General features: G+C 45.8%; 1 protein-coding gene across 2 annotated transcripts in view; it reads right to left on the minus strand.

Moving 5' to 3' along the window:
* GNAO1 (G protein subunit alpha o1) overlaps positions 1–16,259 on the minus strand; it is a 370,314-nt gene extending 354,055 nt beyond the window's left edge. Inside the window, exons 1-2 of one of the 2 annotated variants that reach the window (XM_063945413.1) lie at positions 15,808–16,251; positions 15,110–15,152 (exon numbers count right to left, since the gene is read on the minus strand). In XM_063945413.1, coding sequence (XP_063801483.1) covers positions 15,110–15,152; positions 15,808–15,925 — 161 coding nt within the window. In that variant the 5' untranslated portion in view covers positions 15,926–16,251. Of the gene's footprint in view, positions 1–15,109; positions 15,153–15,807 lie in introns of both variants that reach the window. The other variant, XM_063945414.1, reaches the window with a different exon arrangement.
* Between the last annotated feature and the right edge of the window lie 2,427 nt (positions 16,260–18,686).

Raw genomic sequence — 18,686 nt, forward strand, 5'->3', positions numbered from 1 at the left:
GTCAGATAACATATACACCAAATTTGTAAACATTGCAGGGTGTTGAGGGATATAGGAACAGTACAATTCCATAACAACCACCACTACCACCATTCTCAGAATCATGATAATAATAAGTTATATAGCACTTTTCTCCAATAGAACTAAAGGAGCTTTACAGAATTCATGAACATAGGGCCTAATTCAGACCTGATCGCTAGGCTGCGTTTTCGTCAGGTCTGAACTGGCAAGTCGGTCCTCAGCGACAGGGATCTGCGAGCTGCAACGGGATGTATGAGAAAAGCGATCGCACAGGCGATCGCAAGGTGACTGATAGAAAGAGGGCGTTTGTGGGTGGCAACTGACCGTTTTCAGGGAGTGTCCGTAAAAAAACGCAGATGTGTCCAAGCGTTGGAAGGGAGCGTTTCTGACGTCAGCTCCGGCTCCGATCATTGCACTGGAAGAGTAATGGTGGGTACACACTGATAGATATATCTGCAGCTCAAATGATCGGCAGATATATCTATGGACGGATCGGGAAGTGCTGTGTATATACACTGCCTGATCCGTCGGGGACTGACGAACACACGCTTGCCCAGTTCAGCTGTCAATCACCACCGGCTGCCGCAGCTTGTGTACGGGCGGTCTGCTGGTCGCCCGTACACACACAGCGATGCGCCAATATATCGGTAGATATATTGGCCGTTGGCTGTGCTGCAGGGCCGACGCGATATGTCTGAACGATGGAGTTCACAAACATATCGCCCGTACACACTGGCCGACGGACCCGCGTTATATCGACCAGTGTGTACAGGCCTTAAGTCCTGGGCTGTGCAGAGACTGCACAAACTTCTGTTTGTGCAGCTCTCCTGCACATGCGATCGCACCCCTGCACAGCGATTTCCCCCTCCCCCTGTAGGCGGCGACTACCCGATCGCAGGGATGCAAAAAACGCACCCTAGCGATCAGGTCTGAATTAGGCGCATAGGACTGAGGTTTAGATATACAGAAATGACAGAAATCATGAAGATAATACAGTTGTGGCAGCCATTGCAGCCCAATAATGTAACATTAAGACTTTCAAAATTAACTTCTTGTACTGAATCTTCTTGCAGCTCTTAGCTAAGACATTTCTGCATTTGTAATGATAAATAATCATGTCTCATAACAAATTTGCCCTAATCAAAATATTTACTTTGTTCTATGATTGTAGCAAGAAAGATATAGTCAGATGTCTGGTTGGGATCCATTCAATTTACCAGCTGTTGGAATCCCGGCGGACAGGATGCCGACGCCGAAATCCAGACAGCCGGCAAATTGAATGGATCTCAACCAGGATTACACCATATCCACACTATTAGAACCATCTTCATGATGTAAATGAGCTATGTCAGATGTAGGCAACTGTTGGTGCTATATTGGTGGTGGAACTTTATATCACAGTATGGTCTGCCTGCCTCTGAATATCACCGATCCTTGCCCTGTGTATTAAACCCTGATTAGATAACAGTTTCTTATGGTCAGTCTTGCAATTTTCCTATATATTGTAAACCATTACCTACCAATTGATAGTGAAAAAAATAAAAACACCAATACACACAAGTGGCTGATAACACTGGGAGCAAATAAATTCAAATTTAAATAAATTCATGTATACAATCTAATAGCCATGCACTGATTGTTTTATGGTAAAAATAAGAATTTACTCACCGGTAATTCTATTTCTCATAGTCCGTAGTGGATGCTGGGGACTCCGCAAGGACCATGGGGATTAGCGGCTCCGCAGGAGACTGGGCACAACTATAAAGAAAGCTTTTAGACTACTGGTGTGCACTGGCTCCTCCCACTAAGACCCTCCTCCAGACTTCAGTTAGGATACTGTGCCCGGAAGAGCTGACACAATAAGGAAGGATTTTGAATCCCGGGTAAGACTCATACCAGCCACACCAATCACACCGTATAACTCGTGATACAATACCCAGTTAACAGTATGATAACAACTGAGCCTCTCAACAGATGGCTCAACAATAACCCTTAAGTTAAGCAATAACTATATACAAGTATTGAAGACAATCCGCACTTGGGATGGGCGCCCAGCATCCACTACGGACTATGAGAAATAGAATTACCGGTGAGTAAATTTTTATTTTCTCTAACGTCCTAAGTGGATGCTGGGGACTCCGTAAGGACCATGGGGATTATACCAAAGCTCCCAAACGGGCGGGAGAGTGCGGATGACTCTGCAGCACCGAATGAGAGAACTCAAGGTCCTCCTCAGCCAGGGTGTCAAATTTGTAGAATTTAGCAAACGTGTTTGACCCCGACCAAGTAGCTGCTCGGCAAAGTTGAAGAGCCGAGACCCCTCGGGCAGCCGCCCAAGAAGAGCCCACCTTTCTCGTGGAATGGGCTTTTACGGATTTAGGATGCGGCAGTCCAGCCGCAGAATGTGCAAGCTGAATCGTACTACAGATCCAGCGAGCAATAGTCTGCTTTGAAGCAGGAGCACCCAACTTGTTGGGCGCATACAGGATAAAGAGCGAGTCAGTCTTTCTGACTCCAGCTGTCCTGGAAACATAAATTTTTAGGGCCCTGACTACATCCAACAACTTGGAAGCCTCCAAGTCATTTGTAGCCGCAGGCACCACGATAGGTTGGTTCAGATGAAAAGCTGATACCACTTTGGGGAGAAACTGGGGACGAGTCCTCAATTCTGCCCTATCCATATGGAAAATCAGATAAGGGCTTTTACATGACAAAGCCGCCAATTCTGAAACACGCCTGGCCGAAGCCAATGCCAACAACATGACCACTTTCCACGTGAGATATTTCAAATCCACGGTTTTCAGTGGCTCAAACCAATGTGACTTTAGGAAATCCAACACCACGTTGAGATCCCAAGGTGCCACTGGAGGCACAAAAGGGGGCTGAATATGCAGCACTCTCTTAACAAAAGTCTGAACTTCAGGTAGTGAAGCCAATTCTCTCTGGAAGAAAATCGATAGAGCCGAAATCTGGACCTTAATGGAACCCAATTTAAGGCCCATAGTCACCCCTGACTGTAGGAAGTGCAGGAACCGGCCCAGCTGAAATTCTTCCGTTGGGGCCTTCCTGGCCTCACACCACGCAACATATTTTCGCCATATGCGGTGATAATGGTTTTCGGTTACTTCTTTCCTAGCTTTAATCAGCGCAGGAATGACTTCCTCCGGAATGCCCTTTTCCTTCAGGATCCGGTGTTCAACCGCCATGCCGTCAAACGCAGCCGCGGTAAGTCTTGGAACAGACAGGGCCCCTGCTGCAGCAGGTCTTGTCTGAGCGGTAGAGGCCATGGGTCCTCTGACATCATTTCTTGAAGTTCCGGATACCACGCTCTTCTTGGCCAATCCGGAACAATGAGTATGGTTCTTACTCCTCTTCTCCTTATTATCCTCAGTACCTTTGGTATGAGAGGAAGAGGAGGGAACACATAAACCGATCGGTACACCCACGGTGTTACCAGAGCGTCCACAGCTATCGCCTGCGGGTCTCTCGACCTGGCGCAATATTTTTCTAGCTTTTTGTTTAGGCGGGACGCCATCATGTCCACCTGTGGCTTTTCCCACTGGTTTACAATCATTTGAAAGACTTCTGGATGAAGTCCCCACTCTCCCGGGTGGAGGTCGTGCCTGCTGAGGAAGTCTGCTTCCCAGTTGTCCACTCCCGGAATGAACACTGCTGACAGTGCTAACACGTGATTTTCCGCCCATCGGAGAATCCTTGTGGCTTCTGCCATCGCCGTCCTGCTTCTCGTGCCGCCCTATCGATTTACATGGTCGACCGCCGTGATGTTGTCTGACTGGATCAGTACCGGCTGGTTTTGAAGCAGGGGTTTTGCCTGACTTAGGGCATTGTAAATGGCCCTTAGTTCCAGAATATTTATGTGCAGGGAAGTCTCCTGACTTGACCATAGTCCTTGGAAGTTTCTTCCCTGTGTGACTGCTCCCCAGCCTCGAAGGCTGGCATCCGTGGTCACCAGGACCCAGTCCTGTATGCCGAATCTGCGGCCCTCTAGAAGATGAGCACTCTGCAGCCACCACAGCAGAGACACCCTTGTCCTCGGAGACAGGGTTATCAGACGATGCATCTGAAGATGCGATCCGGACCACTTGTCCAACAGGTCCCACTGAAAGGTTCTTGCATGAAACCTGCCGAATGGAATCGCTTCGTAGGAAGCTACCATTTTTCCCAGGATCCACGTGCAGTGATGCACAGACACCTGTTTTGGTTTTAGGAGGCCTCTGACTAGAGATGACAGCTCATTGGCCTTTTCCTCCGGGAGAAACACCTTCTTCTGTTCTGTGTCCGGAATCATACCCAGGAACAGCAGACGCGTCGTAGGGACCAGCTGTGACTTTGGAATGTTTAGAATCCAGCCGTGCTGTTGTAGCACTTCCCGAGATAGTGCTACCCCTACCAACAACTGCTCTCTGGACCTCGCCTTTATCAGGAGATCGTCCAAGTACGGGATAATTAAAACTCCCTTCTTTCGAAGGAGTATCATCATTTCCGCCATTACCTTGGTAAAGACCCTCGGAGCCGTGGAGAGACCGAACGGCAACGTCTGGAATTGGTAATGACAATCTTGTACCACAAACCTGAGGTACTCCTGGTGAGGATGGTAAATGGGGACATGTAGGTAAGCATCCTTGATGTCCAGCGATACCATGTAATCCCCCTCGTCCAGGCTTGCAATAACCGCCCTGAGCGATTCCATCTTGAACTTGAATTTTTTTTATATACGTGTTCAAGGATTTCAAATTTAAAATGGGTCTCACCGAACCGTCCGGTTTCGGTACCACAAACATTGTGGAATAGTAACCCCTTCCTTGTTGAAGTAGGGGCACCTTTACTATCACTTGTTGTGAATACAGCTTTTGAATTGCCTGTAACACTGCCCTCCCTGCCTGAGGGAGTGGTTGGCAAGGCAGATTTGAGGAAACGGCGGGGGGGAGACGTCTCGAATTCCAGCTTGTACCCCTGAGATACTACTTGAAGGATCCAGGGATCCACCCGTGAGCGAGCCCACTGATTGCTGAAATGCTTGAGACGGGCCCCCACCGTACCTGGCTCCGCCTGTGAAGCCCCAGCGTCATGCTGTGGACTTAGAGGAAGCGGGGGAGGACTTTTGCTCCTGGGAACTGGCTGTATGCTGCAGCTTCTTTCCCCTACCTCTGCCTCTGGGCAGAAAGGACGCGCCTTTAACCCGCTTGCCCCTATTGGGCCGAAAGGACTGTACCTGATAATACGGTGCTTTCTTTGGTTGTGAGGGAACATGGGGTAAAAATGTAGACTTCCCAGCTGTTGCTGTGGAAACGAGGTCCGAGAGACCATCCCCGAACAATTCCTCACCCTTATAAGGCAGAATTTCCATGTGTCGTTTGGAATCTGCATCACCTGTCCACTGCCGAGTCCATAACCCTCTCCTGGCAGAAATGGACATTGCACTAATTTTGGATGCCAGCCGGCAAATATCCCTCTGTGCATCCCTCATGTATAAAAGTGCGTCTTTTATATGCTCTACGTTTAGCAAAATAGTGTCCCTGTCTAGGGTATCTATATTTTCTGACAGGGAATCTGACCACGCAGCAGCAGCACTGCACATCCAGGCTGAAGCAATAGCCGGTCTCAGTATAACACCTGTGTGTGTATATATAGATTTCAGGATAGCCTCCTGCTTTCTATCAGCAGATTCCTTCAGGGCGGCCGTATCCGGAGACGGTAGTGCCACCTTCTTTGACAAGCGTGTGAGCGCTTTATCCACCCTAGGGGATGTTTCCCAGCGTGACCTATCCTCTGGCGGGAAAGGGTACGCCATTAGTAACCTCTTAGAAATTACCAGCTTTTTATCAGGGGAAGCCCACGCTTCTTCACACACTTCATTTAACTCTTCAGATGGAGGAAAAGCTACTGGTAGTTTTTTCTCTCCAAACATTATACCCTTTTTTGTGGTACCGGGGGTAACATCAGAAATGTGCAACACATTTTTCATTGCCTCAATCATGTAACGTGTGGCCCTACTGGAAGTTACATTAGTCTCCTCGTCGTCGACACTGAAGTCAGTATCCGTGTCGACATCTGTGTCAACCATCTGAGGTAGTGGGCGTTTTAGAGCCCCTGATGGCTTTTGAGACGCCTGGGCAGACACAGGCTGAGAAGCCGGCTGTCCCACATTTGGTATGTCGTCAAACCTTTTATGTAAGGAGTCGACACTATCACGTAATTCCTTCCACAGCACCATCCACTCAGGTGTCGACCCAGCAGCCGCTAATCCCCATGGTCCTTGCGGAGTCCCCAGCATCCACTTAGGACGTTAGAGAAAACCATATTTAGTGTTCCCTCTAGCAGTGAAAAGGGGCATGGCGCTGGACTCCGGGGGCATATGTGCGCGCACGCCCGAAACGGGGGTGCGACCATGCAAATTAGGGGGCATTTTAGTGGGCGGTGCGGCCCACAGACGCTACTATAGAGAGCGTCTGTGGCCGGCGACGTCACTTTTGGGGGCGTGCCCAGCACCTCCGTCGGTGCTGGGCTTCCCCCAGCTCTCTCCCAATGCGTGAATGGATGCCGCGCGCATGCGCACGGCATCTTTACACGCTGGGAGGGCAGGAAGCGGGCGTCTGTTCTAGCAGGGTGCCGCAAAAGGTGCAGGGCGGGTTTTGCCTGCTAAAAAACGGGCAGGGCGCGGCGCCCTGCTAAAACAGCCTAGAGTGAACACTAATATTAGAAATTATATAAAGAAAATAATTTTAACATCAATATTATATTAACAACTATCACACATCACATACATGCAGCAATACATGACAGTCATCAGAGGCTTCTACAGTAATCCTCTTAACAATGAGTGTTCATTACATAAATACACTAATAGCTAAAACAGTTTGGATGTGTGACACACAAGCTTTCTCTGCAGGTATTATATGATCTAAGTGCATATATTCACCAGATCCCATCAGCATATCCTAATGCTTACAATTATTACAATTAGAGTGTTACACTGATACAATGCTATTTAAGTCCGCTAGACGGGGAGTATAGAGTACCATCATTAGCTTATAGCGCTTACTCTCTGGTCATCTGAAATTAAAATACATTAGAATATATAGCATGTACTTTTGTTGACCATGAAACAAAAAACACTACTGAGCTCATTACTTAAAACAACAGATTAAATTATAGTAGTTAACAGGGGTGTGTAAAACTCAAGTATTTTAAATACAATGGGCAGATCTGGCCCAGCCATATTTGGCCAACCGATTTGGACAAGTAATGCGATCAGATTACAAACTCACTTGAAGATTGCAGTTATTCGCTAAACAAATTTTCAGGCAGTTTCAATCAACAAGTAATCCATCATGTTTAATAGAAATTGGGATAGATGGTCAATTTGTGTTTAATACCAAAATAAAAATAAGAAAATACATATACTCAAAGTTTATTTCCCCTTCAAAAAAAGTCATCCGTCATCATGCCAGCTAGATTATACCCAATATGCGTACTACAGCAGTATTATTAGGCAAAATCAGTCATCAGCCCTGCACTCCCCCGACTCCTAGCTTTAAACATTCCCTGCAATAGATCAAAGCTGTAGTAACATGACAGATTATTGTTGGGGTGATGGGAAAGAAGCTCCCCCACAGCTAAGATACACACTGCACTACAGCCTAACTGAATACAAAGCAATGTAACAGCCCCCTTCTGTCACACAGGCAGGCCATTAACACTTGAGTGGCAAGAACAGAAAGACTATTGTAGTCTCTGCTCTGAGAAACTAAATAATACATTGTAAACCCCACTGTCGCTCAGGGCTTACACCTCTCAGTACAATCGTCAAGGCACAGGCTACACATGCTCTGTAATATGTGCCAATAATAACACGAATGACTCATGGCCTGGTGTCCAGGAAGCTCCTCTCCAGCCACCAGTAAATGCTCCTGAAAATCAGGAAGCCAGTTAAATGGTCTCAAAGCATTTTATGATCACATTATTTTCCACAAAATGCTTGATTATGTTACCATCGATTTCAGTGCTCTTGTTTAGACTTGTCACTAGATAATTGCACAAATTGCACTTACAGTACTTAATTGTCACTCTGGACCACTAGAGAATTGATGAAAGTGTGTCACTGTTCACCTAACACTTTAGTTGCCTACACACTGGACTAGAGCTGCAATGATTTACTCAACCCAGGGACAAGTGGATCAAAATGACACACAATGACCCAATCAAAGAGGCAATAAAGCAAACAATATGGCATAATAAACTAATTCATAAGAATATTGATGATATAAAGCCAAGCAATTTTATACCAGACACAACATTCCCAAGTGCTGTATAATATCGTTACTAAGTTACAGCAGATGCATGGTTCTACACAATACACAAATTATCTTCATGAACAACAAGATGATGACAGAAGAGCTCTTTGCTTAGATGACCTTATTTCTGGACTTTACTTATATAAATATCACTTGTGTAATTGTGAAGGGTGTAATCCTCCTATCACTATCCCAACATATGAAGTGGGAGACTTATCAAACCTTCTATAGAGGACAACAAGAAGCGTTGCCCGTAGCAACTGAACAGATTTTAGCAATCATGTATCCAGCACACTCTATAACATGATAAACTAGAAGCTGATTGGTTGGCATGGGTAACATCTCCCCTTGTTCTCTTTAGAAGATTTCACGGAGTTCCTTAAAAAAAAAATATAACAAAAACAACGCCACTGGCAGCCTGTAACTAATTTTATCAAGAGCTGCAAAAATGTGTTCTAGAATGTAATATTGGTGTCAGTAGGTGCCCTTCTCACAACATATAAACTGACATAATTCCTGTGTTGTTCGGAATCATAAGTGCCAAATATGGGCCTGATTCAGTGTAGGGAGTAAAGCTAAAAAGAGCAAGTAACTGTGCACTTGGCCACACCATGCTGCATTTATTATTATTTGCAAACAGAGTGAATACTGGCTGCTTTTGCATGTAGTCCACAAATTCTACATGCAAAATGCTTTGTTTTTCCACTGCAATTTAGAACTGAGTGTAGACACACCCCTTCCAAATCTAGATATTCTCTGCACATTTTAAATCTGCCCCACCTGCAGGGCAACATGGTTTTACAAAGGTGCACAGTTACATGGTCTTTTCTGCTTTACTTCCAACTCCAAATCAGGCCCTATGTTACATATTTTCTTACACTAACCTCCGTTTTCCAATTATTATATGGCACAAATTCAGTAACAGATACCTTGTCATACAAAGCAAAGAAACAATTGTGATCCACAATATAAGGGTCATTATTACATCCTACAGATATGGGGCATAATTCAGACCTGATCGCAGCAGCAACTTTGTTCTCTAATGGGCAAAACCATGTGCACTGCAGGGAGGGGGGGGGCAGATATAACATGTGCAGAGAGTTAGATTTGGGTGGGTTATTTTGTTTCTGTGCAGGGTAAATACTGGCTGCTTTATTTTTACACTGCCATTTAGATTTCAGTTCGAACACACCCCACCCAAATCTAACTCTCTCTGCACATGTTACATCAGCACCCCCCCCTGCAGTGCGCATGGTTTTGCTAATTAGAGACCAAATTTGCTGCTGCGATTAGGTCTGTATTAGGCCCATAGTGTCTATCATGTTGAAAGCCAAACGTTATTTCATTATTATTATTAGGGGTCCCTCCTGCTGGATGCAAGTGGGGAGAGTTGCCATTTGGCGATTGCATAGCAACTCGCCCCTCTTGGGGCCATATCAAGCCATAGACTCGCAATTGGGTTTTTTTTGTACAAAACTCTGCAAGTCTGATAGGTACCGTAATGCGGCATATATCTGTACCTAATAGGATTGACCCCTTAGAGCGCCCTCCATTCCCTAGCTAGACTTCCATGATAAAATAATCCCAGACTATAAACTGCGCCCAGATATAATAAGGACTTCTGTCTTACTGCACCAGGCCGTGCCCTCACATCAATGACTTCTACATAATACCAAGACCTCACTGAGAAAATGACCTGGACTTGTCTATTCTTTGCAAGTATTTTTTGTTTAACTTTCTCCATGTGATCAGGACCTAATGTACAACCTATGACTCATCAACATCTCCGAGACCGTCTCATTAATACCTTCCTAGTAATAAACATTTGTTGACTTTACGCTTCACAAACAGGTAATGAATCCAAAATACACACAGAAAATGGATCATTCTGTACGATCTGTGCAACGTGAGACGTGACAACATCTTTCCACATTCATTAGGAACACTTGTATACCATAGGAAATATCAGGCTACCTATTTTAGGAAGTTGATAAGTCGCTGTGCTGTTCCAGGTCATATAAACGCAATATTCTATTGTTTACCAAATACTTTGGTGACTTAACGTGGATCTGTACCTTACACCTAGGAGGGGGCAGTCCTTTTGTGGACTGTAGTAACATGACAATGCGGTCTACCCATTTACTGATAATCAGCAGCATCACTGAGGCACTGTATTGCTTCAGGCCACAAAATGACTGTCTATACTGCATCTCGGCAAAGGTGCCCTTTAACGTCCTTAGCGTTTACACTATGATTAACCTTAATAGCTTTAAATACCCCAAACAGAGGGAATACGTTTTATGACATCTCACATTACTTCTGATTCTTCATAAGTGGGTCCATCATAATGAAGTATGTGTGTCCATTGTATAAGTACTCCCTATCAATGCACATTCTAACACCCCATAAGAGGAAATAGGGATCATCCAATTACTGAGCCCACACCACTCTCTCAAATGACTATTTCTTCCGCAAACAAGGGAAGGTGACGCCTTATATCACACTCCTCCGACACAGTATGCCTGTCACCTCATCCAATAATCATTGCGCTACTTACTAATAATCAACTGACATAACACAATTATATGAAATCGCCTGCCTCTTGTGTGTTTAGATGTTCTAAAATAGAAACATTTAGGTATGGTTTTCTAGCTATAGAAAAGCATTTTCCTTTCTCAAAATAGATCTGCTGTTTGCATTGACATCAGAAACAGACTTTCCTACATGAACTCTTAATTAATTGTATACTGTTCCATGATGGACTGTATACTGGTCACGGCGAGCAAAATACACCAAGATCAAACTCACCTTACCTTCCCTCAAAAAAAAAAAAAAAAAAAAAAAAAGATTTTCCAGCAATTGTACCGTTGTATCAAAGACACTAAAAAGATCTTCCTGTTATGCAACAATCTATTATACAGTAGCCCTAGAAAACCTTCAACACAGAATAATGATAGTGGGAAGACACGTACACAAATACGCAAGAATAGGAATTGTTAATTTATGCCAGCCATGTATAAAAACACAGGAAGGAAATGGCACAGGAGGAAAAAACTTTTATTATACAAGAGGGACTACTGCCTCCACAAAGATGAAAGCAATGTTTTTAACCCATGTCCTGATTTTTTTTTAATGGCCTTATTTCCCAGCCACAGGTTTGTGGCTCTTCAGTCTTAGCAGTATAACAACTACCATGCTCTTGCAACCAGTGAGAGTTATAGTCCAAAAGCTATTTGCCCAAATACAAAAATCAATAGTCCAGTTACATACAGGTTACAGTGAAAGCTACTAATTGGGCACATTATAAATGAATGCCTCTATTAGTATTTGAAGAGCCAGTACGTTACAGAGCACCTGGAAGTCAAATGCACAGAAAGAAAATTGCTTTTCACGTCTACTTGAGGTTTGTTTTGTTTTTTTTCAAATGCATGAATAATTATTACATGCAAACCCCTTCCTGTGGGAGTAAACTGAAAGGCAAGGCGGTAATGAGATACCCCGGAGGAACAGCACCTCCTAAATTATCCTGGCCTACTGCGACTCACACCCCCTGCACGGAGGGAAGTAACTAGCTCACATCCATTTCATGAATTTAAACAAGTTATCAGAATAAAAGTAATGACCAGGTGTAATAAATGGCCGGATACAACACTGATGCACCAGATTCAACCCAATACACTGCAGCTGATTATTCGAAACAAGAAATGAACACTGTATAATTCACTGCATTTGTTTCAAAGCATTATCCTTTAATTATACATTATCTAAATAGTATGCTGTACTTTAGAGAATGTGTAATCATTCACATCAGTCTGTGCTCCACTGGAGACACTGTATTGCACACACCAGAGAATATGCAGAGTACAACGCAAGTGGGCCATAATTACATTCACATTGCTAACATAGGGGAAAAAATATATGTTTGCCCGTTATATGCATTTATGCGACCGCACTCCTGTATCCATACACTCGGGGGTATATATTAAGAAAGCGGCATCTTGATCCTCAGTGGGTTTGACCTCAATATAAAGCAGCACTGATATTAAGTATCGGTGCAGCTTTCGTTTTGTAGATCAAATCTATCAAGAAGATATGGCTTTCAAAATTGCAGCTATACCCTCTGATTTCATAGCAATTATTTTCAGCGCTTAATTGCACCAACACTACACATAGGGGGTAATTCCAAGTTGATCGCAGCAGGATATTTTTTAGCAGTTGGGCAAAACCATGTGCACTGCAGGGGGGGGCAGATATAACATGTGCAGAGAGATAGATTTGGGTGTGGTGAGTTCAATCTGCAATCTAAATTGCAGTGTAAAAAAAAAGCAGCCAGTATTTACCCTGCACAGAAGCAAAATAACCCAGCCAAATCTAACTCTCTCTGCAAATGTTATATCTGCCCCCCCTGCAGTGCACATGGTTTTGCCCAACTGCTAAAAAATATCCTGCTGCGATCAACTTGGAATCACCCCCATAGTGCATGAGATCCCTGTGAAAACAGGTGTTTTGTATTGTCACATACACCCAGTTCTGCACAACCTGCAATTCTACCAGCACACCTTCACTAAACCTACAAAATGTGCAAATAGCTACACAGCTGCAAAGAGATATGCAACAGATGAGTATGACTCCCCATGACAGGGAGATGCATATGCTCAATGTCCACCCACAAAACTAAAGGGCCCTACACACTGGGCAATTTTAACGACCAACGATATTATCGTTGGTCGATTTTTTTTTTATCAATGATTTTTGCCTACACACTGGACGATATCGATGGCCGATTTGGACAATATGACAGTACATATTTGTCCAAATTGACTTGCATGTATAAATGAGAACAGATCAACAATGAACGACTGCGGGGCCGTGCTTCGTTCTTCATTTATTCGTACACACTGAACGATATGAACGACTTATTATTCATTTTTGAACGATATCGTTCATATCTATCATCGTCATCAAGTGTGTAGGGCCCTTAACTTCAGTTCAACGTTGCATCAGCCCCATTATATTTAATTGCCATCAGTTGTCAATGTACCAACTAATGTATTTTTTGCACATAAAAAAATGGGAAAGCAGAAGAAATACCAAGCAAACTGTACAAAACTCAATTTAACAACAATAGCATTTTAATATCATTTGTACAAACCAAACACTTCATGGATGTTACAATTACCTGCTATTTTGTATTTACAGAGTAACAACAAAAATTATCAAACTAACGAAGCTTGCCGATTTTATCCGGAGGGAGCCGAAATAGATCGGCAGTTCCCGGAGGCTGCACGAAAATACACGAGTGCAGCCGAACACAGCCGAGCTCGCTAGCTCCGCCCAGAACACTTCCGAATCCCGTCTGGGCGCTGTCCACCTCCTGAACTGCCTGAATACAGATCTGGCCGGCAGCGCGGGCACGGGGGTGCAGGAGGTAACGCCAAGGGATTCGATGAGCGAGATAAACTATGCTACCATGCAATATTAAGATGTCTTACTACAATTAATACATCAATGTGCTGAGTAAAGCATCCTACAACCGCTACAGAATAAAGACCTACACATCATTAACATCTTCGGCGATGTAGCCGGCATCTTACCCATGCACAAACGTGTAAATGTGGATCTCATAGCAATCGCTTTATTACCCACGTTTGCTGGATAGACATAAAAGAAGGAATCGACATTTATATGGGCGGCCATCTTTAATAAGGCCGTCAAATCACTGAGCTACAACGGTTCTGGTGTCAGATAAGTGGAGAACAAGCTCTGGATTACCCACCACACTGTATGCAATCCACATATTGCCGCCTATTAAAGTCATTCCGTATACTGCATAAGAGGAGATATTTTATATAAAGTAATTTAATACAACTATAAAGCATGCATGTTCCGATTTGGAAATTAACATATGCACACAGCTCAGTGCTCCCTACACACTGCCCATCTCCCCATCACACCCAGCAATGCACAGATCACCAAATCACACAGAGCTATATTGCATTATACAATACAATAAAGGGTGGATTATTATCAGCAAGACGTTGTTTCATTTAATTACACGCCACGCACACTGTACTGACAATGCACAACCACAGACCTGTGCAATGGGCATCTGCATCATGTATACTTCTATAGCACTGTGCAATGGGCATTTACATCATGTATATTGATGTATCAATGTAAATAAGTTTATTTCAATAGTGGTGTTAATCATGTATATCCATATAGCACTGTGCAATCAACATATATAACGTATATTTTGCATCAGGAATTGCAGAGTGTACTCCGCACACAGCAATGGTATGCCAGCATATTGGACCGCCTTTGCATTGCACCCTATTACAGCTTCCACCCACCCTGCACTGTCTCCCCCTGCTGATCACTTCGGGTACCCAGACAGCAGTGATGGCGCTGGGGACTGAGCCAGCTGCTCCCTGTGAGATCCCAGCTACCTTGTATCAGGGTGAAGTGATGGAATAATTAGTGTCAGTCACTATACAGAACAGCATCGGCCACTGATTAGGCTTACAGTGGCACAGCCAGGCCCAGAACCCTATTCATATAAACAGGCTCCTACCCCAGCAGCAGAACCCCTCTCTCGCATCATACTCTGCAACAGAGCAGTGCGTTACTGTTGGTGATATAGCTGCATTACTAGTTTCAGCACCACAGGCAGAGAACAGCTCCCTGCAATCAGTGCAAAGGGCCAGGCAGGAACATGGCGGCTCACACACAGCAATGGGGGGAGGAGGAGGAGGAGGGGGGAGGCCACTTACTTCATCTGCTTCACAATGGTGCTCTTCCCAGATTCCCCGGCCCCTGTAGGGTCAGAGAGGAGAAAATGACTTTCCATCAGGATGAATAGATGGAAGCTGGCACAGCTCACATACAAATGCATGCACTGTATATATGTATTATTCCATGCACAATCAGCACTCTGTGTGTGACAAATCCTACAATACACCCAGCTACATACACATTCTCACTGCAACAATATGCAATCCTGCAACAAACAGAAATCTGCCTCAGTCACATATCGATGTGGATATTATACTTGGGGCATTTACATGTATACACAGGCTCCGCACAATGCAGCGACAAATATACAGAATAAAGCAGAGAGAGGTGGCATTAGACACATTAGCTGGGTGTATGAGAGGGCTAGGGATCTGGCACAGATGATTCATAGAGCAATAATACTGACATCTCTGGCTGCACACAGCCCACATGAGGAGGACATGTTACAGAGAACAGGGGCTGCATGGGGGTTTGGAATGTGCACCACATAAGGTGTATGGAGATATATATATATATATATATATATATATATATAGGGAAGAGGGTATAATCTCTCTGCTAGGAGCAGGACATGTCTATGGGGAGTGTATACGCTGCATATATACTGCTGCTGGCAGTGAGTGCATTGGATATATGGAGCACCGGCCTCAGGGGAAGGATAACGGGGATCTCTCACCCAGGAGCAGCAGCTTCACATCCTTGGCCGCGGTGATCCCATCCTCCTTCAGGTTCTTCTCAATCTGTTTGCTTCTCTCCAGCGCAGCTCTCTCCTCCGCGCTCAGGGTGCAGCCCATGACTGCTCGGGGGGTCCCGGGTCCGGCGGGAGCGGGCGGAGGGGTCCCGGGTCCTAATCCCGGCAGGTGGGGAGGGTGGGGGGGATGTGTTTCCGGGTACCGGTTGTAGGGCGGCGGGGAAAAGGGGGGATCCCGCTGAGGTGAGTGCCGGCCGGTGCGGGCTCTCGCTCTGTCACCCTGTCCGTCCGTCTGTCGGTGCCGCTGCGTCCCCGCTACCTCCGTCTCTGTCTCTCCGCTGCCGCTCTGACGTCAGTGGGCGCGCGACCGCGGGATCGGCCAGACAGCGGGGGGAGGGCGGGAGCGCGCACTGGTGGTACGCGCGGCCAAGCTCCGCCTACCGCCCGGGCCGCTGCGTCACGTGAGGCGAGCTGCTGTCAGTTAGTGGTCTTACGGGGGTGGGACGTTGTGTATTACAATACTTACTCCATATAACTAGCACTCGTTCATCATTCTAGATCCTACAGTATGTGCTCTACAGGCCGGCGGCAGGTACAGTATTTGTTACTACACCATGCAGCTGGCACATGCATGTCTATGGCGTGTATCATACATCTATCTGGTCTGCACCATACTATACAATACACCACACCCAGGGGCAAACGCAGGATTTCTTGAGGGGGGTTTCCAAATGCAGTCCACATTCTCTCGCTCTGGGGAACATTGGAGCAAGTGCAGGAGTCTGGGAGAGCAGTAGAAGAACCTAGTAACGACCCTGGGCATTAACGTAAACATTGGTCATTTGATACACTGGTACTGTATGGAATACAGTATTAATATTTCTCTAACATCCTAGTGGATGCTGGGGACTCCGTAAGGACCATGGGCAATAGACGGGCTCCGCAGGAGACATGGGCACTTTAAGAAAGAATTTGGATTCTGGTGTGCTCTGGCTCCTCCCTCTATGTGCCTCCTCCAGACCTCAGTTTGAATCTGTGCCCGGACGAGCTGGGTGCTACTTAGTGAGCTCTCCTGAGCTTGCTATAAGAAAGTATTTTGTTAGGTTTTTTTATTTTCAGAGAGATCTGCTGGCAACAGACTCTGCAGCGTGGGACTGAGGGGAGAGAAGCAGCTCTACTCACTGAAGATAGGTCCTGCTTCTTAGGCTACTGGACACCATTAGCTCCAGAGGGATCGTACACAGGATCTCACCCTTTGTCGTCCGATCCCGGAGCCGCGCCGCCGTCCCCCTCGCAGAGCCGGAAGACAGAAGCCGGTGAATGAAGCAAGAAGACTTTGAAATCGGCGGCAGAAGACTCCAGTCTTCACTGAGGTAGCGCACAGCACTGCAGCTGTGCGCCATTGCTCCCACATTAAACCCACATACTCCGGTCACTGTAGAGTGCAGGGCTCAGGGGGGGGGGGGGGGGGCGCCCTGGGCAGCAATTAGAGACATCTTGGCAAAAGTTGGGCATATATACAGTTGGGCACTGTATATATGCATGAGCCCCCGCCATTATTTTACACAGAAACGCGGGACAGAAGCCCGACGCTGAGGGGGCGGGGCTTCTTCCTCAGCACTCACCAGCGCCATTTTCTCTCCACAGCTCCGCTGAGAGGAAGCTCCCCAGGCTCTCCCCTGCAGAAACACGGTAGAAGAGGGTAAAAAGAGAGGGGGGGCACATAAATTAGGCGCAAAAACATTATATACAGCAGCTACTGGGTTAACACTAAGTTACTGTGTGATTCCTGGGACATATAGCGCTGGGGTGTGTGCTGGCATACTCTCTCTCTGTCTCTCCAAAAGGCCTTGTGGGGAAACTGTCTTCAAAAAGAGCATCCCCTGTGTGTGTGTGGTGTGTCGGTACGCTTGTGTCGACATGTTTGATGAGGAAGGCTATGTGGAAGCAGAGCGGGAGCAAATGAATGTGAGGTCGCCGCCGACGGCGCCGACACCTGATTGGATGGATATGTGGAAGGTTTTAAATGATAATGTTAATTCCTTGCATAAAAGGTTGGATAAAGCTGAAACCTTAGGACAGTCGGGGTCTCAGCCCATGCCTGATCCTATGTTGCAGAGGCCGTCAGGGTCTCAGAAGCGCCCACTATCCCAAATTGTTGACACAGATATCGACACGGATTCTGACTCCAGTGTCGATGGCGATGATGCAAAGTTACAGCCTAAATTGGCTAAAGCCATCCGTTATATGATTATAGCAATAAAGGATGTGTTGCACATCACAGAGGAAACCCGGTCCCTGACAAGAGGGTTCATATGTATGGGGAAAAAAGGCAGGTGGTGACCTTTCCCCCCTCACATGAACTAAATGAGTTATGTGAAAAGGCTTGGGAATCTCCAGATAAAAAACTGCAGATTTCCAAACGGATGCTTATGGCGTATCCTTTCCCGCCAACAGACAGGTTACGCTGGGAATCCTCCCCTAGGGTGGACAAGCTCTCACACGCTTATACAAAAGGGTAGCCCTGCCGTCACAGGATACGGCCACCCTAAAAGATGCTGCGGATAGAAAGCAAGAGGGTACCCTGAAGTCCATTTATATACATTCAGGCACCTTACTAAGGCCGGCAATTGCGTTGGCATGGGTGTGTAGTGCTGTAGCAGCATGGACGGATACCTTATCTGAGGAACTTGATACCTTGGACAAGGATACTATATTAATGACCCTGGGGCATATAAAAGACACTGTCCTATATATGAGAGATGCTCAAAGAGACATTAGCCTTCTGGGCTCTAGAATAAATGCAATGCCGATTTCTGCCAGAAGGGTCCTGTGGATTCGGCAATGGACAGGCGATGCCGACT

This window comes from Pseudophryne corroboree, chromosome 11 (assembly GCF_028390025.1).
Source record: "Pseudophryne corroboree isolate aPseCor3 chromosome 11, aPseCor3.hap2, whole genome shotgun sequence".
Taxonomy (NCBI): domain Eukaryota; kingdom Metazoa; phylum Chordata; class Amphibia; order Anura; family Myobatrachidae; genus Pseudophryne; species Pseudophryne corroboree.